This window comes from Oratosquilla oratoria, chromosome 12, assembly GCF_046742065.1.
Source record: "Oratosquilla oratoria isolate Oo_2021 chromosome 12, ASM4674206v1, whole genome shotgun sequence".
NCBI classification, from domain to species: domain Eukaryota; kingdom Metazoa; phylum Arthropoda; class Malacostraca; order Stomatopoda; family Squillidae; genus Oratosquilla; species Oratosquilla oratoria.
Window position 1 is genome coordinate 30,321,337 of NC_134788.1, and position 27,380 is coordinate 30,348,716.

The window sequence follows — 27,380 nt, forward strand, 5'->3', positions numbered from 1 at the left end:
AATCAAGAATTTATGTAGTTTGCCCTGAATTCAATGTGCACTAATTATGATATTCTTGTGAGTAAAAACTTTCTTGATATTCACTATACAAATTCATGTATTGATAAGTCATTGAATTATAGTTTGAAAAGTTATACCTTTCCTTATATAATCTTACATAGATACTGGATGTAGGTTGTATACCCTTATGACGAGATCACTTCCAGCTTGGGTAGGTCAGGTGTATCAACTAATATAAAACTTTCCTTGACATTATTTTTAGCCTCTTGATTCACCCAGAATTGATCAAATCTCCCTTGGAATTGTAATACGGTAGAAGCCTGATTCAACAAGTCTCTATTTAGCAGAAGCCAGATTTAACGGAAGTTTGAAATAATTGTGCCGTAAATTAGTAAGGTGTAGTAGTGTGGTGAAGTTTGGGAGCATGTTCCTGAGCATCACAGAAGAGGTTTGGACAATAATCATTCTCCCTTTTGAGCTACATTGCTTGATAAAGGGATCTTAGCAATTAGGTTGTCATCTCCAAGGTGCAGGGAATATATTGCCTCATGTGCAGTTTTGGCAGCATTATCAGATGTAAATGTCACATAGCATCAGTTGGACACTCACCATTGTATTAGCTCCAGCCTGCACATATATAGTATTACTATCATGACAAGAGAGTGACATTTTGAGGGCCTGGTTAGCATATCAGGGACCAGAGGATTTTTCAAATGTATCCATAGAGATATTTTGTGATGTAATTGGCTCCAGGGACCATGGGTAACCGCCTGCTGGCTGTCACAAATGGGGTACCTTGTCTCCATATTGACCATTCATTTTAAAATGTGGTTCCTGATATTTTGAAAGTTTGTTCACAAAAGAGCTGAGACCTCCCCCACAACTCATCCCAGCCCAGACACCCAACCATCAAGTACAGGACAATCTCTTAAGATGGTCCTCCTGGTGGCCAGCTGGGCCATTACCCACTTCCAAATCTTGTGATATGATAAAAAAAAAAAAAAAAGCTAGAGCCAAATTTGAGTCATTATAGTCATTGTGGATTGAATAGACAATTTTCAACACATTTCTAATGAAAAAGTAGAATGAAGTACATTATAGCACCATAGCTATTAGTGTTTCTACCTGTTTTATGTCAGGTCATGGGATGTACAAGGGGTCTTTTTAGGTTCAAAGGGACTTGAGTATGTATTACACAATTTCAAAGAGTTTGATGTTAATCTTATAACTACATTTTTTCAGGATGAGGATAACTATCTGCATTGCTTTGGAAGAGCTATCTATAGGTTCCATATGTGTCATACAATGAAGATAATCTGGTGTGACCCCTGTAGCACAGCTATATCAGAAGATTGAGATATTGCATGATGACACACACTGGAGACGAGCCTTTCTAGTGTGATCTGTGTGATTCTACTTTTTGACAATAGAGTGATCTCAAATGGCACAAAAGTCACCTCAAAGACCCCATGATGATCCACGCAGGAGAGAAGCTTTCAAGTGTGACTTCTATGATTCTGCTTTCTCACAAAAGGACTGTCTGACCCAACATATGAGGACCCAAGCAGGAGAGAAGCCTTTCTGGTGTGACCTGTGTGATTGTGCTTTTTCACAAAAGAGTAGTCTCACAAACCATATGAGAACCCAGACAGAAGAGAAGCCTTTCCAGTGTGACCTTTGTGATTCTGCTTTCACAGTTAAGAATAATCTTATAAGGCATACAAGGGCCCACACAGGAGAGAAACCATTCCAATGTGGCCTTTGTGATTCTGCTTTCTCAGGAAAGAATCTCCTCAAATATCACATGATGACCCACACAGGAGAGAAGCTATTCATGTGCGACCTGTGTGATGTGGCTTTCTAAAAAAAACAAACTCAAATATCACATGATGACCCACACAGGAGAGAAGCCTTTCCATTGTGATCTTTGTGATTCTGCTTTCCCACAAAAGAGTTCTCTCACAAAGCATATGAAGATCCACATAGGAGTGAAGCCTTTCCAGTGTAATCTTTGTGATTCTGCTTTTTCACAAAAAGATGCTCTCACACGGCATATGAGAACCCACACAGGAGAGAAGCCTTTCCAGTGTGACCTTTGTGATTCAGCTTTCTCACAAAAGGGTTCTCTCACACAGCATATGAAGATCCACTCAGGAGAGAAGCCCTTCCGGTGTGACCTGTGCAATAGAGCTTTCTTACTAAAGGGTGCTCTTACACAGCATATGAGGATTCACACAGGAGAGAAGCCTTTCCAGTGTGACCTTTGTGACTCTGCTTTCTCACAAAAGCATCACCTCAAAAATCACATGAGGACCCACACAGGAGAGAAGCCTTTCCAGTGTTCCCTGTGTAATTCCGCTTTCTCAGTAAAGAGTTCTCTCACAGAACATATGAGGATCCACACAGGAGAGAAGCCTTTCCAGTGTGACCTGTGCAATAAAGCTTTCTCACAGAAGAGTCATCTCACACAGCATATGAGGACCCACACAGGAGAGAAGCCTTTCCAGTGTGACCTGTGTGATTCTGCCTTCTCAGGAAAGAAAACCCTCAATAACCACATGATGATCCACACAGGAGAGAAGCCTTTCCAGTGTGACCTTTGTGATTGTGCTTTCTCAAGAAAGTATTCTCTCACACAGCACATGATGACCCACACGGGAGAGAAGCCTTTCCAGTGTGACCTTTGTGATTCTGCTTTCTCAAGAAAGTGTTCTCTGACACAGCATATGATGACCCACACAGGAGAGAAGCCTTTCCAGTGTGACCTTTGTGATTCTGCTTTCTCAGAAAAGAAAACCCTCAAATATCACATGATGACCCACACAGGAGAGAAGCCTTTCCATTGTGACCTTTGTGATTGTGCTTTCTCACGGAAGAGTTTTCTGACAAAGCATGTGAGGATCCACTCAGGAGAGAAGCCCTTCCGGTGTGACGTGTGCGATAAATCTTTCTTACAAAAGGGTGCTCTCACACAGCACATGAGGATCCACACAGGAGAGAAGCCTTTCTAGTGTGACCTGTGCTATTCTACTTTCTCAAGAAAGGGTTCTCTCAGTCGTCACATGGTGAGGCACACCGGTGAGAATTCATTCCAGTCATGACCTGTGCAATGAAAAGAATTCTCTCTAAGTTTTGCACATGTGTGAGCTTACACATGTTTCACAACTAGTGCAACATAGGAAAAAATGTGTACACACAAGGTTTTCAAGATGAAATGGAAATGTTTTGATTAAAGAAAATAATCATATGATTTGATGATAATGAATTGAAAACAAAAGAATGACATGACTTTGAGAATCTGTCAGTGACTGTTGATATGGAAATGTGCAATTTCATAATTTTACATTGTACTGTGTTCAGCAGTTATTCATCAGCAGTGCTTGCTCACCAAATAGTCCTGATGACCTGATAACTGAATGCTTCATACAATTCTAGTTTTTTCTTTTTTCTAATGTATCAAATTCTATTTAGAAAAGAAAATATGTGGAGTATCCCTACTGAGACCTATTCCAGAATATCTACATGAGGAAAGAAGATACTGATAAAAAAAAAAAGTCCACTAAAAGGTCTTTGGAAGTGCGACACTGAAACAATCAAAGCAAAAATTGGGAGGTAATTTTTTTTATTTAGGAACAGGAAGCCACTGGATAGGCCCATCCTGATGTTCTGCTTGATGGTGCTTGAAAGGGAAACAAAGAAAAATAGAACAAGGTGACACCCGCCTTTGGTATATAGTAAAGAATTTGCAGACCAGGCCTATTTACATGACAGATTCCCTGAGGATGATGTACAGGAATGGTCAGTAGTTGATATCTTCCCTATTTCACATTGCGATTTCTCATTTGGTAGTGAACATGGTAATGCCCTTTGTCTTGGGTATCATGATTTTCTGGCAGATACCACAAATAAATGGTGAGTTTAATCATTTGAAATTTTCTGTGCAAGTAAGAAGTAAATATAAATCATATAAAATTTTACACAAGTGGTGGTATTTGCTCTTTAGAAAGAACAGTTTTGTGTTATGGCAAAGTTAAAGTTGATGTACATTGGAGGAAGCTTCCTTGCATCCATTGCAGCCTCTCCTATGAACAAGGTCTTAGTCAAATGAATCAAATCAAAAACAAACTCGGAAACCATTTAGGTGAATGTCATTTAGATATGCTTATGAGAGTGAAAAGCTACTAATCATATGGAAATTCAGTCAAATAAGTGAATACCAAAGACAGAAGAGAGAAGAAATAAGGAGTTAGAGGCTAGAACTAAACAAATGGAGAATCAGTAAAGGACATGTATGTATAGAGTAATTATTTACAAAATTATTATTGTGTCAGCTCTGTCATTGTTACCCAAAGGACTCTTGAAATACAAAATTGGTGAAAAATTAATAAGAATAGATTTAAAATATATGCCTAATGATTTGTTTTATTTATGGGAAACCAAATATACAAGATGTTTCAAATACATAATAAAATACAGTAGTAACTAGGTGGCATTTAGGGAGTGCATACCACCACCAGTGTTTTAGTTCAATAAATCAAATAAAAAACAAACAGAAACCATGAGAATGAGAAGTTACTAGATATATGGACATTCAGTCAAATTGTGTGTAAGAGGGTGAATACCACAAGAAATAAGGAGAGGCTAGAACTAAACAAGTTGAGAATTAGTAAAGGGCATATGTATATTTAGAGTTGTTTGCAAAGTTAGAAAATTTAAATGAAGGTAATTAGTTATTAGTGTTTATCTTTTTTTTTTTGTACTACTTTATCACTGTTGTCACACATAGGACTAGAAATACAAAATTGGTGCAAACTAAGAAACAATCGAATTAAAATATATACTAATGATTTGTTTTATTTATGGGAAACCAAATATACAAGGTATTTCAAAAATCTAATAAAGTATTAAACTAGATGGCACTCGGGGAGTGCATGCCTCCACCAACATCAGGGTCATAAATAGATATTTTTGCCCGCATGATAGCAGGGGCCACCTTTCATACAATCTATGAAATTGTATGCAATCTATAAACTCCAGGGTCTCAATAATAAGTAATATTATATATGTATATATATATATATATACACTTGACGGTTTCCAGTGAAAAGATTAACGTCTTTTCAACTATAATTTACTTTTAATTCCATGACATCGCAGTCGAGACTAAGAAGCTCGAAGGAAGCATATAATGGAAATTGAAACGTGGTCGAGCCGAGGACTCGAACAACTCAACTCGGACGTGACAAAGTGTCAATGACTTGACCCATTATGCTATCTCTTCATAGCATAATGGGTTAAGTCACTGACACTTTTTCACATCCGAGCTGAGTTTGAATCCTCGGGTCAACCACGATTGCATATAATTAAAAGTGAATTGTGGTTGAAAAGATGTTATATATATATATATATATATATATATAAGCAAACACATCTTGATCTACCTCAAAATATCTTGTTGGCCTAAGATTCGCCTTTCCACAGAATTTAATTGAAATCTGTGTAAAGTTGCTAACAGACAAACCAACAAATGCTGGCATTATTTTTTCTTGAAGGTAACAATCTAGACTTTATATATATATATGTGTGTGTGTGTGTGTGTATTTACCTAGTTGTATTTTATGGGAAGGGGATTTATGCTCGTGGTGTCCCGTCTTCATATCTCATTTTATCTAAACTATTTGTGTGTGTGTTTGTGTGTATTTACCTAGTTGTACCTAGTTGTATTTTATGGGAAGGGGAGCTATGCTCGTGGTGTCCCATCTTCATATCTCATTTTATCTAGACTGTTTTTAAATTCATGTATTGTTTTTGCACACACCATTTTCTCATCTAACTTGTACCAAATGTGGGGAAAACTGTTCTTTTTCAGATCTCTCCTATAACTGTCTTTCTTGATTTTCTTTCTGTGCCCTCTTGTATTTCTGTCATCCCATTTTATTAGATCCTCTCTATCAATAGTTTCTATGCCTTTCGTGATTATATAAATAGTTATCAAATCTCCTCTCTCTCATCTTTGCTCTAATGTCTGTAGCTCAAGTTTTGCTATTCTCTCTTCATATGATAGTTTTGAGAGTGTTGGTGCCAATTTTGTAATTGCTCTTTGTATTCTTTCAATTTTTTTTTATAATTTTTTTTTTTTTTTGTACTTGGTGACCACATCGTTGCTGCATATTCCAACTTTGGTCTTATCAAAGTGATTAGTATTTTCTTCACCATTTCTTCATCCAGGTATGTAAATGCCACTTTGATTGTTCTTATTAAATTATAAATTTCTCCAAAAATCTTGTTTATATGTTTCTCAGGTGACATATTATTCATAATAATGACTTCCAGGTCCTTCTCATTTTCTACTTTTTTTATTTCTTCTTCCAATTTATATGATCCTACTATTCTTTTTTTTCTTCTTCCAAATTCTATTATACTACACTTCTTAGTACAGTATTGAACTCCATCTCCCACTTCCTACTCCATTCCCATACTTTATTGAGGTCACTCTGTAGTGACTCACAATCTTCTTTAGTGTTCACTTTTTTCAACAGTTTTGCATCATCAGCAAAGAAGCTCATATAACTTTCAATTCCTTCATCCATATCATTAATATATATAGCAAACATTATTGGGGCCAGAACTGTTCCTTGTGGAACACCACTTATTACTTCATCCCAATTTGAGTGTTTGTCTCTTATCACTACTCTCATTTTTCTTTCTTGCAAAAAGTCTTCCATCCATTTAAGCAGTTTGCCCTGTATTCCTCCTTCAGTTTCTAATTTCTTAAGCAACTTCTTATGTGGTACTTTGTCAAAAGCTTTTTTCAGGTAAATGCACAATCAGCCCATCCATCTCTTTCTTGTACTATATCTATTAGCCTTGAATAGAAACATATTAAGCTTGTGACGCATGATCGTCCTTGTCTGAATCCAAATTGCCTTGGATTTAGTACGTTGTTTTTTTCTAAATGCCTTATCCATCTACTTTTGATAATTCTTTAACAAATTTTTGCTATCGTGCTTATTAGAGAGACTGGTCTATAGTTTGTAGGGCCTTCTTTGTTTCCCCCTTTATATATAGGTACTATATTTACTCTTCTCCAATCTTTTGGGACTTTTCCTTCTTTCAATGAACTATTTATTAGGCTATGTACTTTGTCTGCCAGTTCATTCCTGCATTCTCTCAAAATCCAGTTTGCTATTTCATCTGGTTCATGCAATTTTCTGACATCAAGATTACTCAAGTGTTTCATTATTTCATTCCTTGTTACTTCTATCTCATTCATAGGGGGGACTTTCTCCTCCCATTCGATATCACTAGGTTGTATGTTCTCCCTTGTAAACACTGATTTGAAATGCTTGTTCATAATTTCTGCCATTTCTATTTCCTCTGGTTTCAACTCCTTCTTGTCTTACTTTCTCTAAATCTTGTTTGTTTTTCAGTTTGTTGTTTACAAATCTGTAAAATAGTTTTGGTTGACATCTTTTTCATATTTTCTTTTTTCTTCTCTGCACATTTGTACATATTCATTTCTATAACTAGTATATATTTTCCATTTTTTCAGGTCTTTTGTCTTTTTTCTATTTTGTCCAAGCTTTATCTCTTTTGTCTTATAACTCCCTACAACTTTTGTTGTGTATTTACCTAGTTGTATTTTACGGGAAGGGGAGCTATGCTCGTGATGTCCCGTCTTCATATCTCATTTTATCTAAACTGCTTTTATATTCATGTATTGTTTTTGCACACACCACTTTCTCATCTAACTTGTACCAAATGTCTATTACTCTGTAGGGAAAGCTGTTCTATATTAGATCTCTTCTATAACTGTCTTGATTTTCTTTCTGTGCCCTCTTGTATTTCTGTCATTCCATTTTATTAGATCCTCTCTATCAATAGTTTCTATGCCTTTCGTGATTATATAAATAGTTATCAAATCTCCTCTCTCTCCTCTTTGCTCTAATGTCTGTAGCTCAAGTTTTGCTAGTCTCTCTTCATATGATAGTTTTGAGAGTGTTGGTGCCAATTTTGTAATTGCTCTTTGTATTCTTTCAAGTTTTGTTATACATTATTTTGTACTTGGTGACCACATCGTTGCTGCATATTCCAATCTTGGTCTTATCAAAGTGATTAGTATTTTCTTCACCATTTCTTCATCCAGGTATGTAAATGCCACTTTGATTGTTCTTATTAAATTATAAGTTTCTCCAAAAATCTTGTTTATATGTTTCTCAGGTGACATATTATTCATAATAACGACTCCTAGGTCCTTCTTATTTTCTACTTTTTTTTTCATTTCTTCTCCCAATTTATATGATCCCACTATCATTTTTTTTTTTGCTCCTTCCAAATTCCAATATACTACACTTCTTAGTATTGAACTCCATCTCCTACTTCTTACTCCATTCCCATACTTTATTGAGATAACTTGTGTGTGTGCTTGCTTAACTGGTCAGTATGATTACATGGATGCGGACATATACTTTGCAGAGGGTAAATTTTGAAGACCAGTAAGATTCTTCCTTCACCTATGTAAATGGAATTTATTTGTGTAAACATTGAAATTACAAATAAAACACGTTTCTGGTCTATATATATATATATATATATATATATATATATATATATATATATTCTTGCAAATGCCTTTAAAGTTTCATTTCTAAGGAGGGTGTCATGCCATAGTGTGAATAAGGTAAAATCAATGTCCGTCATTGTCGCGCCCTTATGTGAGTATTGTAAAAAAAATTATCAAAAATGTGTGTGTGTGTGTAGTGTGTAGTGTGCCCTGTGTTGAACTGTACGTTGAATTGTGTTGAAAATGTAAACTGTATTTAAATGATGTTATATTGTATTATAATTATATCAAGAATCATATGATGCTGTGAAGATTGTGTGAAGGTGTGGGAATGGAGGCAGGAGACACACATCTGGGGAGTACGTTCGCCAAGTCAGAGCCATTTACGCAAGAACTAACTGCATGGCCCTCCACATAAATGCGTAGTGTTGACGTCATCAGCGAAGATTATGTAAGGGGGTGAATACGGGGCGGCCAGACACCCTAGGTTAGGCAGGACAGTCCTCTTCTTGAGCACTCTGGTCTTCGTCCAGCACCACCTCAAATAGGAGGTTCATTTGTCCTTCTTTTTGGGGCCTGTCTAAAAAGAATGATGTAAATTACCCTACGTGTCCTAAAACGGTGAGAACAGAAGGCCACAATAACCACTGTTGTGTTTTATTAGTTATTTTATGCAGTTGCTATAAACACTATCCCTCGATGCTTTCACACTCCAACTACCACCTCCTGATGACTCCATTTCATCTAGTAGAATAGGAAATATTAAGAAAAGGCGAGACATTGACACATCCTCCTCAACGCAAGACAGAAAAAGTTACCTTTTTTTTCTAACGTTCATCCAACCATGCCACTCTCCACCAAAACAACCCTGCAATAGAATCAAATTTCACTACCAAGCCCCAAAAACACTTATCCCATCAGTATTCTCACAAATACCTCCATACATGGGGTTTGGGCAGCAGATCCAGGTCCGGTTCTGTTTTTACCACCTCTCCCACACCATCTGGAGGCAGATCCAGGGCCTGCGGCTCAAGAACTTGTACGGAGAAGATGACAAGCTCTGCCTCTTCTGCGGCCAACTGGATGCCCTGGTTTTCCTGCCCCCTGAGGAGGTCAAGGTAGGGATGGATCACCTGCGCTCCATCATGTCCCACGAAGCTGCTGAACGAGTGGAGTATTTTGACTCCACTTGCGTCTCCGGGCAGCTCCCCCAACAGCGCCGAGTCACTGCCACCCCAGCTGGAGTCACCGAGCCCCTTCGACTCCGTCGCACTCGACCCATGTTCAACTTGGAGCGCTGGAACCAGCAGCACCACGCCACCCTCGCCAATGAGCCCGGCACCATCTGCGAGGGGTGGAACAACAAGTTTGCCAGTCAGTCTCTGGCCGGGCATGCCCATCCCGCGATCTGGAAAATCATCTAGAGCCTCTAGGCGGAGGCATCAACCGTGGATGCCGCCACTCTCCTCTCCTCTCCTCCAGGATGAACGTGGCATCCGTCAGAAGAGGCGAGAAAAGAGGCCGAGCCCCAGGTTGGCCTCCTCAACCTGGTAGTTGACTACAAGGAGCCAAAGAGGACACTTGCCGACCGAGCTCCTCCGTGGCAGCGTCAGCCCCAATCTCCGAGGAGGACAACCTCGCATCTGAGCTGGGAAGATTTCGCTCTCTTTAATGTCTGGTTTGAACCATGGCTCGATTGTCCCTATGATAAACTCCGGATCCCGTGAACGGACAACTCGTCCACGGACAACTGGTCCACAAAACTGCAGGACTGCAATTTCTAATAAGTAATTTTATTTGGTATACATTTTACCCGCATTTTCATATATATATATATATTATGTCATATAATTAAGGCAAAATATGACAATTTTATATGTTAGGCCATATAATTAAGACCACTTTATTACATATCACAATGAATCACATGAAATACATATCGCAGATACTACATAAAAAAAAAAAAAAAATGCACTGACCACTCAAATTCTGTCCGTCTTTACAAAAGAACATGTAGACCAACCGGGCATACCGCTGTCACCGCACTCAACAATGCCTCCCTCCCCTAGTTATAAACACACAATGAATAAATAGATTAAAAAAATATATACTACCTGATGTAGACGCGACTAAAGCTACTGGCCCCGACAGTATACTCTGCAGGATACTAAAGCCCAATGCTGGTGTGTTGGCTCCCGTCCTGCAGGTTATAGTTTCACAGACAATTCAAAGCGGATCTCTTTCACCGTGACTGGCCCTTGGCAAATTAACGTGACAGAACCCTCCTATCCAATTAAAGAGGCCTATCTCAGCCCCCGGCAAAATTTGAAAACATGTTATCCATAGACGACATATAATGGACCACTTTGATAGGCAAAAAGTACGGACTGAAAATCAGAACGGCTTTGGGCCTAAACGCTCATGCGAAACACGATTACTAGAGGCAACACATCACATATTCCAATTAACAACCCCAAAATTAGACAAGTAAACGCCATATCTTTAGACTTTGCCAAAGCCTTTTGCAAAGTCTAATACAAACGACTGCCAGCAAAAATAAATAACATCAAAAGAGGGAAAGAAAAGAAGTAGAAAGAATTCGGGTTTGTTGTCTTTTGAGCATGCGTCGTGACGTCATGGGCAGAGACTGGTAGATAAACAAATAAATAACGAAGAAATATATTATTAGATCAAAAAGATAAAACGTAAAATTAAATAACAAAGGAAGGAGAAAGAATTAATTTTGAAAGAATTGATCGTTTGTCGTCTTTGTCGTCTTTTGCGCATGCGTCGTGACGTCATGGGCAGAGATTGGTAGATAAAAAATAGATAATACAAAAATGCATTAGTAAATAAAAAAGATGAAATACAAAATTAAACAACAAAGAAAACCGAAAAAGAAGAAAGAATTAACATTCAAATTTAAATTAATCGTTGGTCGTCTTCGAGTTTGTTCTCTTTTCCGCATGCGTCGTGACGTCATGGGCAGAGACTGGTAGATAAAAAAAAATAAAGATATACATTAATAGAACAAAAAGATGAAAGAAAAAATTAAACAAAGAAGAAAAGAGAGAAAAGAGAAAGATTTAATTTTGAATCTTAGGTTAATCGTTGGTCGTCGTAGGGTTTGTTGTCTTTTGCGCATGCGCCGTGATGTCATGAGCAGAGACTGGTAGATAAAAAAATAAATAATAAAGAAATATATTAATAGATAAAAAAGATAAAACACGAAATTAAATAACAAAGGAAAGAGAGAAAGGAGAAGGAATTGATTTTGAAAGAATTAATTATTGGTCGACTTCGGATTTGTTCTCTTTTGCACATGCGTCATGACGTCATGGGCAGAGACTGGTAGATAAACAAATAAATAATAAAGAAATGCATTAATAGATCAAAAAGATAAATCACAAAATTAAATAACAGAGAAAAGCGAGACAGGAGAAAGAATTAATTTTGAATTTTAGGTTAATCGTTGGTCAATTTTGTTTTCTTTTGCACATACGCCGTGACGTCACGAGCAGAGACTGGTATATAAAAAATATATATATTAAAGAAATACATTAATAGATAAAAAAGATAAAACACAAAATTGAATGACAAAGGAAAAAGAGAAAGGAGAAATAATTAATTTTGAAAGAATTGATCGTTTGTCGTCTTTGGGTTTGTTGTCTTTTGCGCATGCGTCGTGACGTCATGGGAAGAGACTGGTAGATAAACAAATAAATACAAAAATACATTAATAGATCAAAAAGATAAAATATAAAATCAAATAACAAAGAACAGAGAGAAAAGTGAAAGAATTAATTTTGAATTTTAGGTTAATCGTTGGTCGTGGTCAGGTTTGTTGTCTTTTGCACATGCGCCGTGACGTCATGAGCAGAGACTGGTAGATAAAAAAATAATAAAGAAATACATTAATAGATAAAAAAATATAAAACATAAAACATAACAAGTTTGTTATGGAAAGGGAGAAAGGAGAAAGGAGAAAGAATTAATTTTGAAAGAATTGATCGTTTGTCGTCTTCAGGTTTGCTGTCTTTTGCGCATGCGTCGTGACGTCATGGGCAGAGACTGGTAGATAAACAAATAAATACAAAAATACATTAATAGATCAAAAAGATAAAATGCAAAATTAAAAAAGAAAGAACAGAGACAAAGGAGAATCGTTAATCGTTAATCGTTAATCGTTGACGTTAATCGTAAACAAACTTGACGACGACGGTCGTGACGTCACGAGCAGAGACTGGTAGATAAATAAATAGATAATAAATAAATACATTAATAGATAAAAAAGATAAAATACAAAATTGAATAACAAAGAAAACCGAGAAAGAAGAAAGAATTAACATTGAAATCGAAATTAATTGTTGGTCGTCTTCGAGTTTGTTCTCTTTTGTGCATGCGCCGTGACGTCATGGGCAGAGACTGGTAGATAAACAAATAAATAACAAACAAATACATTAATAGACCAAAAAGATAAAACAAAAAATTAAACAACAAAGAAAAGCGAGAAAGGAAAAGATTTAATTTTGAATTTTAGGTTAATCGGTCGTCGTCGTCGGGTTTGTTGTCTTTTGCGCATGCGTCGTGACGTCATAAGCAGAGACTGGTAGATAAAAAAATGATAAAGAAATACATTAATAGATAAAAAAGATAAAACACGAAATTAAATAACAAAAGAAAGAGAGAAAGGAGAAAGAATTAATTTTGAAAGAATTGATCGTTTGTCGTCTTCGGATTTGTTCTCTTTTGCACATGCGTCGTGACGTCATGAGCAGAGACTGGTAGATAAACAAATAAATAATAAAGATATACATTAATAAATCAAAAAGATAAAACATAAAATTAAATAACAAAGGAAAGAGAGAAAGGAGAAAGAATTGATTCTGAAAGAATTGATCGTTTGTCGTCTTCAGGTTTGTTGTCTTTTGCGCACGCGTCGTGACGTCATGGGCAGAGACTGGTAGGTAAAAAAATAAATACAAAAATACATTAGTAAATCAAAAAGATAAAATACAAAATTAAATAACAAAGAAAACCGAGAAAGGAGAAAGAATTAACATTCAAATTTAAGTTAATTGTTGGTCGTCTTCGAGTTTGTTCTCATTTGCGCATGCGCCGTGACGTCATGGGCAGAGACTGGTAGATAGAAAAAAATAATAGAACAAATGATAAATAGTAGAACAAAAAGATTAAAGAAATTAAACAACAAAGAAAAGAGAGAAAGGAGAATTAGTTAATTTTGAATTTTAGGTTAATCGTTGGTCGTCGTAGGGTTTGTTGTCTTTTGCGCATGCGCCGTGACGTCATGAGCAGAGACTGGTAGATAAAAATAATAATAAAGAAATACATTAATAGATAAAAAAAAATAAAACAGAAATTTAAATAACAAAAGAGAGAAATGAGAAAGAATTGATTTTGAAAGAATTAATTGTTGGTCGTCTTCGGATTTGTTCTCTTTTGCACATGCGTCATGACGTCATGGGCAGAGACTGGTAGATAAAAAATAAATAATAAAGAAATACATTAATAGATAAAAAAAGATAAAGCACAAAATTAAATAACAAAGAAAAGAGAGCAAGGAGAAATAATTGATTTTGAAAGAATTTATCGTTTGTCGTCTTTGGGTTTGTTGTCTTTTGCGCATGCGTCGTGACGTCATGGGCAGAGACTGGTAGATAAATAATGTAAAAATACATTAATAAATAAAAAAGATAAAATACAAAATTAAATAACAAAGAAAACCGAGAAAGAAAAAAAGAATTAACTTAATTGTTGGTCGTCTTCGAGTTGTTCTCTTTTGCGCATGCGCCGTGACGTCATGGGCAGAGACTGGTAGATAGAAAAAAATAATAAATATATACATTAATAGAACAAAAAGATAAAACAAAAAATTAAACAACAAAGAAAAGAGAGAAAGGAGAATGATTTAATTTTGAATTTTAGGTTAATCGTTGGTCGTCGTAGGGTTTGTTGTCTTTTGCGCATGCGCCGTGACGTCATGAGCAGAGACTGGTAGATAAAAAATAATAATAAAGAAATACATTAATAGATAAAAAAGATAAAACACAAAATTAAATAACAAAGGAAAGAGAGAAAGGAGAAGGAATTGATTTTGAAAGAATTAATTGTTGGTCGTCTTCGGATTTGTTCTCTTTTGCACATGCGTCATGACGTCATGGGCAGAGACTGGTAGATAAACAAATAAATAATAAAGAAATGCATAAATAGATAAATAGATAATAGATAAATAGATAAATCACAAAATTAGATAACAACAAAAAGTGAGAAAGGAGAAAGATTTAATTTTGTATTTTAGGTTAATCGTTGGTCGTCAAGTTTGTTGTCTTTTGCGCATGCGCCATGACGTCATGAGCAGAGACTGGTATATAAAAAATAGATAATAAAGAAATACATTAATAGATACAAAAGATAAAACATAAAATTAAATAACAAAGGAAAGAGAGAAAGAGAGAAAGAATTAATTCTGAAAGAATTGATCGTTTGTCGTCTTTGGGTTTGTTGTCTTTTGCGCATGCGTCGTGACGTCATGGGCAGAGACTGGTAGATAAACAAATAAATACAAAAATACATTAATAGATCAAAAATATAAAATACAAAATTAAAAAAAAAGAACAGAGAGAAAGGAGAAGGAATTAATTTTGAATTTTAGGTTAATCGTTGGTCGTTGTCAAGTTTGTTGTCTTTTGCATCTGCGCCGTGACGTCACGAGCAGAGACTGGTAGATAAAAAAATCAGTTATAAATAAAAATCATTAATATATAAAAAAGATAAAATACAAAATTAAATAACAAAGGAAAGAGAGAAAGGAGAAAGAATTGGTTTTGAAAGAATTGATCGTGTGTCGTCTTCGGGTTTGTTGTCATTTGCGGATGCGTCGTGACGTCATGGGCAGAGACTGGTAGATAAAAAAATAAATAATACATTGATAGATCAAAAAGATAGAATACAAAATTAAATAAAAAAGAAAACCGAACAAGGAAAAATAATTAACATTGAAATCTAAGTTGGTCGTCTTCGAGTTTGTTCTCTTTTGCGCATGCGCCGTGACGTCATGGCCAGAGACTGGTAGATAAAAAAATAATAAAGAAATACATTAATAGAACAAAAAGATAAAACAAAAAATTAAACAACAAAGAAAAGAGAGAAAGGAGAAAGATTTAATTTTGAATTTCTAAGTTAATCGTTGGTCGTCGTCGGGTTTGTTGTCTTTTGCGCATGCGTCGTGACAGAGACTGGTAGATAAAGAAAATAAATAATAAAAAAAATACATTAATAGATAAAAAAGACAAAACACAAAATTAAATAACAAAGGAAAGAGAGAAAGGAGAAAAATTTTATTTTGAAAGAATTAATCGTTAGTTGTCTTCGGATTTGTTCTCTTTTGCACATGCGTCGTGACGCCATGGGCAGAGACTGGTAGATAAAAAAAAGATAATAAAGAAATACATTAATAGATAAAAAATATAAAAACAAAAAATTAAATAACAATGGAAAGAGAGAAAGGAGAAAGAATTAATTTTGAAAGAATTAATTGTTGGTCGTCTTCAGGTTTGTTGTCTTTTGCGCATGCGTCATGACGTCATGGGCAGAGACTGGTAGATAAAATAATAATAAAGAAATACATTAATAGATCAAAAAGATAAAACATAAAATTAAATACCAAAGAAAAGCGAGGAAGGAGAAAGAATTAATTTTGAATTATAGGTTAATCGTTGGTCGTGGTCAGGTTTGTTGTCTTTTGCACATGCGTCGTGACGTCATGAGCAGAGACTGGTAGATAAAAAAATAAATAATAAAGAAATATATTAATAGATAAAAATATATAAAACACGAAATGAAATAACAAAGGAAAGAGAGAAAGGAGAAAAAATTGATTTTGAAAGAATTAATCGTTTGTTGTCTTTTGCACATGCGTCGTGACGTCATGAGCAGAGACTAGTAGATAAATTTTTTTATAAAGTAATACATTAATTGATAAAAAAAGATAAAACACAAAATTGAATAACAAAGAAAAGTTAGAAAGGAGAAAGAATTAATTTTGAATTTTAGGTTAATCGTTGGTCGTCGTCGAGCTTGTCTTTTGCAAATGCGCCATGACGTCATGAGCAGAGACCGGTAGATAAAAAATAGATAAGGAAGAAATACATTAATAGATCAAAAATATACAACAGAAAATTAAATAACAAAGGAAAGAGAGAAAGGAGAAAGAATTAAAAGAACTGAAAGAATTAATCGTTTGTCGTCTTCGGGTTTGTTGTCTTTTGCGCATGCGCCGTGACGTCATGGGCAGAGACTTGTAGATAAAAAAAAATAACGAAGAAATACATTAATAGATCAAAAAGATAAAACATGAAATTGAATAACAAAGATCTCTCTCGACTTCTCTACCGAGTTCCCTACCTACTTCTCTCCCGGGCTCAACTCCAAGCAGCAGTCCTCTCCAGCAAGAGGCCTTGGGAACAGTTCTCTCCCAGCAAGCTGCCTCGGGACCAGTTCGCTCCAGCCAGCAAGTCGTCTCATTCCCTCCTGTGTGTGGCTCCTTGCCCCCAGCCACGTCGACGCTTGATCATCCGGACCCTCTCCCAACGAGACTACGTCCGTTCCCTCCGAGCATATTAACCTTAGTTTTAGTGTTATTGTGAGTCTCATTCTCCCTGGCTTGTCCATACCGAACCAAACCCACAACAGGGTCAACCTATCACCTCACCCGCGTTCTTTCCTGCTTATTCTTGTTCATTGATGACGAAGATTTCTTCTAACTAGCAAGTTTCTCTTCCCTTCGCATCGCCTATCAATCCTACCTCAGCTGCTTATTCTCTACATTTTTCTTCCACTACACTTTCCTCACTCGTTCTCTACCTCTCTCTCCCTCGTTGGCTCCACATACGAATTGCCCATACGCATGAACCAACGCCCATTCGCCCCCCCCCTTCTGCACAGTGACCGTCGACCCCGTGCCAGGGGTGCCAACTGCACAGCCCTATTTCCTGCCCACACCACATTCACCAGATTCATAACACAAATTCATTATCTGAGACCGATTTAAATATACAATAATTATATAAGGTAAATCGCATGTATAGATATATGATAGAAATATATATATAATATGAAAAATATATATAGAAAAATAGAATATAAATAGAAAAATATATATATCAAATATAAATGATAAAATATCCAGTATAAATTTTTTATATCTAGTATGTAGAATTGAAAGTAGAAACGGGAAAATTGAAAACCTAAACCTACGCCCATACGTCAGTGTGTTTACATATGACACCATAATACGCTAAACCTGGAGCGATCCTCTTTCAACTATTTGTAGACCTTCTAATCGTGGCTGTGCTTTGTACAGGCCCAACAAGTAGGCTATACTTTGTTCTTGAATTCGTAAGTGCAATCATATAGTGGTAAGGTAGCTTAGTGATTAATTGTGTGTTCGAATTTGGCACTTGCTACACGTCAGTTCTCGTTTTGCATTGTATTTGGCATTCAGAGCAGGGGTAAATGGGGTGGTATTTATCAATGTTTACCATTCTCGCGTCAGCAAATACTTGTGTCATCGGCAAGCTCTTATCATTGTATTTCGAACTCCATATATAAGTACTGCAAAGTAATAGCAATGCCAGTAGGTATTAAAAAAAATATATATGTGAACATATGTATGTTTACCAAGGGGTTAGATTAGGTTAGGTTAAATCAAATCGGGTCTCGCAGCTACATTTCGTAACTATTGTTTGCTAGTTATCAATAAGTATTTTGAGTCCCATATATAAGTATCACAAATTAATATTAACATTGGTAGCGATGTAAAGAGAGGAAAAAAAACAAGAGACTGGGAAGTACGTCTATATTTATCAATGTGTGTTACACTGTATCCTGTGTGCTTTCATTGTTCTAGTCTTCCCCAATACAAAAATAAAGAATTTATCCCCAATACAAAAATAAAGAATTTACTGAGCACTGATGATGACATTTTTGCAAATGAAACTTTCTTGATATTCATTACATAAGTCCATGTTGTATTAATTACAAGTCATGGAATGATAGTATGAGAAGTTATACCTTCCCCTATGTAATCTTACATAGATAATGGATGCAGGTCCAATGTATCCGGATCACTTGCAGTTTGGGTAGGTCTGGCCTCTGATTTGTGCACTGTGTCCTTCCTCAATTGACCTCAACTAGGTGTGTCTGCTAGACTTAACTCAAAATTATGGTATTTATTCAGTTGTGTACATGGGCGTGATATAGCATTAGAAAATTAAATATAAATTTTGTAAATTATAATATATGGACATAATATGCGATTTTCTTGGCGGAAATAAAAATACAAAAGATCTTGCTACAAGCAAATATACTAACGACCGAAGTTGCTAGCACTGGATTGTGACGCCATCTTGTCGTTTGTCAAGTGTTTGTTGTCTGCCCGGTCCAGTTGAGGCCTGGTGTACACCCTCGGTACTTCCACCAGTACCTCGTGAGGTCTTGAAGGAATGTTACGGAGTTGAAATCCATGCATTCCTTCAAGCTATGAAAAACCTATATGCCCCGCAATCAGAAAGAGTGATTAAACAGGCCGCCAACATCCGTGATGACGATGACGATCCAGACGACCTTAAATTACAGGTGCCAAGTTACTAAATACTTTAGGTTAGACGAATTTATCATCCTTTCATTTCTTCAACGTCGGCATCTATCATAAAAATGGAGTGGCTTCGTTACTTACGAAATCTGTTTTAGCAACTTTTTTGTTTTTTATTTCCAAGAAAATTGCATATTACATATACATTATAATTTACAAAAATAATAATTGATTTTCTAACGTTACATTACGTCCATGTACACAACTGAACATTTAACAAAATTATGTATAGTCTCCTGATTTGGCCACAATTGATCAAGTCTCCTTTCAAATCGTACTACAGTAGAAAGCTTATTGAACTAGTCCCTATTTAGTGGAAGCCAGGTTTTACGGAAGTTTACGGTAATGAGGGGATCCTAGAAAGCTCAAACTAGCGAGCATAACCCCATTGATTGCGGGGTTCACAACCTAAGACTGGCCGCAAGAAGGGAAAACCTGCAATATAGAGAGAATACCCAAAAATATTATCCATAAAATTCCCCTTCCACACTCTTTAAGCATTTTTAAACTTGTAAACATTCTAAAAACGTTCAATGTGAAAGAAAATATCTAGACATATATATGTAAAGTATATATATATATATATATATATATATATATATATATATATATATATATATAGATATATGTATATGAGAGAGTGATAGGTGGGGAAGGGTAAATGAAGATGGGCTTTTAGAATACGTCCTAACATTTCGGTCACTATGACCTTCTTCAGAGGACTCGCCATGTTACATCGTGATCACAAATTTTATACTTGCAGTGGGAGGAACTCGCCAAGCTTCGAGTGTCAGGTCTTTTCCACACGAAGCTTGGCGAGTTCCTCCCACTGCAAATATAAAATTTGTGATCACGATGTAACAGCGAGTCCTCTGAAGAAGGTCATAGTGACCAAAACGTTAGGACGTATTCTAAAAGCCCATCTTCATTTACCCTTCCCCACCTATCACTCTCATTTGTCTAAAACAATTTCTAAATATATATATATATATATATATATATATATATATATATATATATATATATATATATACACCTATATATTATCAACCACAATGCACTTTAATTCTAAGCCATCAACATCGGAAGATCCATGGAGGCTAACATGCAGAAATTGAAATGTGGTACAGCCTCTCTTGATGGAACAATCAGTAAGTCACTACAGCACTTGTTATGGGCTAGCTGGGTTCAAGTCCTTGGCCATACCACGTTTCAATTTCTGCATGTTAGCCTCCACAGATCTTCCGATGTTGATGGCTTAGAATTAAAGTGCATTGTGGTTGATAAAAATGTATTCACTGGGACCCATTCAGTGGGAGGTGAACTTTAATATCAAGAAGTGTAGCCTAATGGAGTTCAGTAATAGCAAAAACAGAATTTCAAAAAATTACAAAATTGGTGAAAATGGAATGAAAAAAAAAGTGCATTCAGAAAGGGACCTTGGAGTGATAATTAGGAATGACATGACACAGGACAGACATGTAAACAAAATAGTAGGTGAAACATACAACCTACTAAGGTCAATGAAAGTGGCATTTGAATACTTGGATGAAGAAATAAAAATAATATTAGTCACATTGATTAGACCAAAACTGGAATATGCAGTGACACTATGGACACCCAGTACTAAAAAGAATATAGGGAAACTAGATAGAATACAGAGAGCAACAACAAAGTTGGCACCAGCTCTTTCCAAATTAACATACAAAGATGATCAAAACTAGAACTACCAACACTAGAGCAAAGAAGAGAAAGAGGTGATCTACTGACTATATACAGAATCATGAAAGGAATGGAAATCCTTGACAGAAAAGATATACTAAAAAATGACAATGGAAAAACAAGAGGTCATGAAAAGAAACCCAAAAAAAGGACAACTATAGAAGAGATAGGAAAAGGAATAGCTTCCCACACCGAATGCTGGATATATGGAATAACTTAGATAAAAAAAAAAACAGTGTGTGCAATTACCATTCATGATTTTAAGAATAAACTTGATGCTGAAAGATACAAAGACAGGTCACCAAGAGCATAGCTCCCTTCCCATATAATACAACTAGGTAAATACACACACACACACACTATATATATATATATGTATATATATATATGTATGTGTGTGTGTGTGTATTTACCTACCTAGTTGTAGTTTACGGGACGAGAGCTATGCTCATAGTGACCTGTTTTTGTATCTGTCCGCGTCCAGTTTATTTTTAAAATCATGTATAATTTTGGCACTCACTGTGTGTGTGTGTGTATTTACCTAGTTGTATTTTATGGGAAGGGGAGCCATGCTCATGGTGTCCTGTCTTTATATCTCGTTTAAACTAGACTGTTTTTTGAAATACGTGTATCGTTTTTGCACACACCACATTCTTATCTAACTTGTTCTAAATGTCTATTACTCTGTGGGGAAAGCTATTCTTTTTTAAGTCTCTTCAATAACTGTCTTTCTTGATTTTCTTTCCATGTCCTCTTGTATCTCTACTATCCCATTTTATTAGATCCTATCAATAGTTTCTATGCCTTTCAAGATTCTATAAATAGTTATCAAGTCTCCTCTCTCTTCTTTGCTCTAATGTCTGTAGCTCAAGTTTTGCTAGTCTCTTTTCATATGATAGTTCTGAGAGTGTTGGTGCCAATTTCGTAATGTAACTTTGATTGTTCTTATTGAATTATAAGTTTCTCCAAAAATTTTGTTTATATGTTTCTCAGGGGACATATTATTCATAACGATGACTCCCAGGTCCTTCTCATTTTCCACTTTTTTAATTTCCTCCTCTCCTAATTTATATGATCCCACTATTCTTATTTTGCTTCTTCCAAATTCCATTATACTACACTTCTTAATATTGAATTCCATCTCCCACTTACTCCATTCCCAAACTTTATTGAAATCACTCTGTAGCAACTCACTATCTTCTACAGTGTTCACTTTTTTCAACAATTTTGCATTTTCCGTAAAGAAGCTCATATAACTTTCAATTCCTTTATCTATATCATTAATATATATATATATATATATATATATATATACATATATATATATATATATATATATATATATATATATATATATATATATATATATATATATATATATATATATATATAGCAAACATTATTGGGGCCAGAACTGTTCCTTGTGGAACTCCACTAATCACTTCATCCCAATTAGAATGTTTGTCACTTATCACTTCTCTCATTTTTCTTTCATGCAAGAATTCTTCCATCCACTTCAGCAGTTTGCCCTGTATTCCTCCTGCAGTTTCTAATTTCTTTAGTAATTTCTTATGTGCCACCTTATCAAAAGCTTTTTTCAGGTCTAGAAATGCACAATCAGCCCATCCATCTCTTTCTTGTATTACATCTATTAGCCTTGAATAGAAATGCATTAAGTTTGTGATGCATGATCCTTGTCTAAATCCAAATTGTCTTGGATTTAGTACGTTGTTTTTTTCCAAATGCCTTACCCGTCTAATTTTTATAATTCACAAATTTTAGCTATCGTACTCGTAAGAGAGACCAGTCTATAGTTCGTAGAGTCTTCTTTGTTTCCCCCTTTATATATTGGTACTATATTTACTCTTTTCCAACCTTCTGGAACTTTTCCTTCTTTCAATGAACTGCTCATTAGAATATGTATTTTGTCTGTTAGCTCATTCCTGCATTTTCTCAAAATCCAGTTTGCCATTTCATCTGGTCCATGCGATTTTCTGACATTGAGATTACTCAAGTGATTCATTATTTCATTCCTTGTTGCTTCTATCTCTTTCATAGGGGGAACTCTCTCTTCCCACTTGATATCTCTAGGTTGTATGTTCTTCCTCATAAACACCAATTTAAAATGCTTGTTCATAATTTTTGCCATTTTTATTACCTCTGTGTATTCAACTCCTTGTCATAGTTTATCTAATTCTTGTTTGTTTTTCAGTTGTTTACAAATATGTAAAATAGTTTTGGTTGATCTTTACATTTTTCTATGACATCTTTTTTGTATTTTCTCTTTTCTTCTCTGCACACTTGTACATATTGATTTCTATAACTAGTATATACTTTCCATTTTTCAGGTTTTTTGTCTTTTTTACATTTTATCCAAGCTTTATCCCTTTTGTCTTCTAACTCCCTACATGTTTTGTTGTGCCAACACTTTACATATCCTTTTTCTTGTTTTTGTTTCGGAACATACTCTTCCACTCCTTTATAAATTTTTGTTAAAATATTCCATTTTTCTTCTACTGTTGTTTCCTCCTTGTGTATCATTTCCCAGTCTGCTTTTTGAAAGAATTCTCTTATTTTATCAAAATTTGTTTTTCCATATATCAATCTTCCCTTACTATATTGTTCATTGTTTTCTATGTATTTTTCCTCATTTAGTTCCAGTTCAACCAATATGTTGTCATTTATTTATTGGTGTCTTATATTCAATCTTGTCCACTATTTCATGTTCTGATGTGATTATTAGACCCAGTCTCAATGGTTCTTCCTCATTTCTATACCTAGTATTCTTTTGTATCCATTACGTCATTGTATGTTCTATAATCATATCAAGTAGTGCATTTCCCCATAGGTTGTCTCCACCCTTCACTGTCATCTCTTCCCAGCAGATTTCTTTACAATTAAAGTCACCCATTATAACTATTCTTCCTCCATCTTCCATTATCTTATTTAGTGTTATCCTTGTGTCTTCTAACATATTTTTGTGCTCTCTCTTCCCATGAAGCCGTTTTAGGAGGCACATAATTTAATACAAACTTCCTGCTCTTCCTATCCCTGTCTTCCACTTCCATCATAATCATCTCTACTCTATTCTTTCCATATGTGACATTCCTCACATTTATATCCTTAGTCAGGAACATAACTACACCCCTTGTTTTACCTCTCCTTTTCTAATCCAACAATTATATGCACCATGTCCTACACTGTTGAGTGGTAGTGGACTTTTCAATTTTGTCTCTATAATTTCCATTATATCTGGTTCTTTTTCCTTCAGGTAATCATTTGGTTCATTCAAGTTTTTTTTTTTTTTTTTTTTTTTTTTTTTTTTTTTTTTTAGTTTCTCCTCTAGATTTAGCACCCAGGGGAAGTTGTCATCTCCTCCCTCATTAAATCCAGCTCTTTCCATTGAGCTGGTATCTATATTTCTGCTTTTAATACCTCTGCTCCCCTGTTCTACCTCATCTGTGTGTTCTGCAACTCTATTTGTTGACCCCCCTTCTAATGTCCAGGGCCCATTCGTCCCCTTCCTCATTTCCTTCCACGTTCCTCAGTAATCCCTTCCTTTCTCCTTTTTCTTCATCTTCCCACTACACCACGAACTTTCTCCTTCCCCACTAATACAACAAAGGTGCTCCCTCATTGTTGAGATCGACGGAACTTGAATTTTTCCTGGAGTTCCAGACTTTGTTGTCACTTTGACCGACATGTGTGTGTGTGTGTGAATGATACTTTGATGCTGCCTGAAGGGATTTCTCTTTGTCTTCTCTTTTTCACATGAGGGGACAGCAGAGAAGGAGGGTTGCCGATTAAGTGAAACAGCCTTGCTGTGAATATACTGTGACTTGCTCCATTAATTCTGACCCAGATGAGAGAGTGGTGGATGAGAGTGAGATGGGTGAAAGTGGGTGCATGCATTTTAACTTGGCTACCTTACATATATATACTGTATATACAATTTTATCAACCATAATGCACTTTAATTCTTAGCTGTCAACATTGGAAGAACTGTAGAGGCAACACAGAAATTAAAATGTGGATCACCCAAGGACTCGAACCTACAGTCCGTGTTGTACATACATATGTGTGTATGCAGGTAAATCACAAAATTAGCACTTTATTCAATAATATGCTGGTTACCACTGAGCTACAGTACTGTCCAATCAGTGTACTGGACATAAGTGCTGACGATAATATCTATCTGTACTATTATTATATTTTTGTATAAAGTGTTCATATGGGATGCATAGATTTCAGAAGCAGTGATGCTGGAAATGCTTAAATGAGATCAAAGCTTGCAGAAGATCCAACTTTACGTTCATCAGTGTTAATAGGCAGGGACACCTAAACGGAGATAATACTAATATGAAATTAAGGTACCACAAAGAACCCTTTTTTTTTTTTTTTTTTTTTTTTTTTTTTTTTTTTTTTTTTTTTTTTTTTTTTTTTTTTTTTTTTTTTTTTTTTTTTTTTTCTCTCTCCAGTATTATCACATAAACATCACAACTGGTAAAGGAGCTGTCACAGGCTTCCTGAAAGATAACTGGGTTTGAAAATATTAAAGCACTAGTTCTGACATTATACATTGCCTTCTCACAATTTCCACATTTACTGGAATTGCAACCTGTGATATCAGTTCCTGCCTGAGTACATTATGATTATTGAGATTTTGATTAGGTATATCATATATATATATATATATATATATATATATATATATATATATATATTTCTCTATTAGACCAGGTATTTTACTAAATGTGACAAGAAAAAATATGGACAGTACCTCTACAATTTCTTAGATTAAAAACATGGGTACACCACTTACCAGTGTATCTTAAACAATGTGACAATGTGCACCACTTATTTGAGTCAGATGAGTGAGACAAATAGAATAAACCCTCCTAGAGAAGGTCATATAGATTTAGGTCTTATGAGCCCAAATGTGGAATGTGATGGAGTTAGGTTGAATATGACTGCTGCTGTGGCCACCTGGGCCATTCCCCACTACTGCCCAAATCTTGTGATGTGATGAAAAGACTGGAACAAAATTTGAGTCATTCTGGTTGTGATGGGTTGAGTAAGCATGCAGCTCTCAAAGGATTTTAAGCACATTTCTAATAAAAAACAAAACAAAAAAACAATGTAGTATATTATAGCACCATGTCTGTTAATGTTTCTACCTATTTTATGTTAGGTGGTGGAATGTACAAAGGGTCTGTTTAGGTACAAAGAGACTTGAGTATGAAATGGTTTGTATACAAAACATCCTCACTCCTACTACAGTGTATTACACAATTTGAAAGAGTTTGATGTCAATCATATAATTATATATTCTTTTTTTCAGGATGAGGTGAATACCATTTCTTTGGAAGTTCTATCCACTCCATATGTGTCATATGATGAAGATAATCCAGTGTGACATCTGTGGCACAGACATCACAAGTCATTTAGAAATCCCATGATGACCCATACTGGAGACGAGCCTTTCTAGTGTGATTGGTACGACTCTACGTTCTCACAAAAGGGTGATCTCAAATGGCACAAAAGCATCACCTCAAAGATCACATGATGATCCACACTGGAGAGAAGCCTTTCAAGTGTGACCTATGTGGTTCTGCTTTCTCACAAAAGGGTTCTCTCGCACAGCATATGAGGACCCACACAGGAGAGAAGCCTTTCCGGTGTGACCTGTGTGATTCTGCTTTTTCAAAAAAGCCCTGTCTCACAAGTCATATGAAAACCCACTCAGGAGAGAAGCCTTTCCAGTGTGATCTTTGTGATTCTGCTTTCTCAGAAAAGAGTAATCTCAGAAAACATATAAGAGCCCACACAGGAGAGAAGCCTTTCCAGTGTGACCTTTGTGATTCTGCTTTCTCACATAAGTGTTCTCTCACGACGCATATGAGGACCCACACAGGAGAGAAGCCTTTCCAGTGTGACTTTTGTGATTCTACTTTCACACAAAAGGCTTCTCTCACATCGCATATGAGGACCCACACAGGAGAGAAGCCTTTCCAGTGTGATCTATGTGATTCCACTTTCACAGTTAAGAGTAATCTCATAAGGCATATAAGAAACCACAGAGCAGAAAAGCCATTCCAGTGTTGCCTGTGTGATAAAGTTTTCTTACAGAAGTATATCCTCAAGAATCACATGATGATCCACACAGGAGAGAAGCCTTTCCAGTGTGACCTTTGTGATTCTGCTTTCTCACAAAAGGCTTCTCTCACACAGCATATGAGGACCCACACAGGAGAGAAGCCTTTCCAGTGTGACCTTTGCAATTCTGCTTTTGCACAAAAGAGTAGTCTCAAAAATCATATGAGAATCCACACAAAAGAGAAGCCTTTCCAATGTGATATTTGTGATTCTGCTTTCTCAGGAAAGGGTCATCTCAAAAAACATATGAGGACCCACACTTGAGAG

General features: G+C 35.7%; 1 protein-coding gene across 1 annotated transcript; it reads left to right on the forward strand.

The window, feature by feature from the left end:
• The first annotated feature begins 142 nt into the window (after window positions 1-142).
• Window positions 143-27,380, forward strand: LOC143030307 (uncharacterized). The gene is made up of 8 exons (XM_076193460.1): window positions 143-3,008; window positions 3,897-3,912; window positions 8,876-8,935; window positions 9,485-9,937; window positions 10,687-10,769; window positions 25,783-25,974; window positions 26,299-26,367; window positions 26,484-27,380. Exons 1-8 carry the CDS (start codon window positions 1,851-1,853, stop codon window positions 27,375-27,377), a joined length of 2,925 nt encoding a protein of 974 aa, XP_076049575.1. The 5' UTR covers window positions 143-1,850; the 3' UTR covers window positions 27,378-27,380.

Excerpts from the sequence above, each read along its gene's own strand:
- LOC143030307 (XM_076193460.1), top strand. The coding sequence starts at position 1,851 with ATGTGGCTTTCTAAAAAAAACAAACTCAAATATCACATGATGACCCAC. Across the intron at positions 9,938-10,686 it reads GTGGAACAACAAGTTTGCCA|ACGCGACTAAAGCTACTGGC; the intron begins GTCAGTCTCTGG and ends TACCTGATGTAG. Across the intron at positions 10,770-25,782 it reads TGTTGGCTCCCGTCCTGCAG|TGTATCTTAAACAATGTGAC; the intron begins GTTATAGTTTCA and ends ACCACTTACCAG.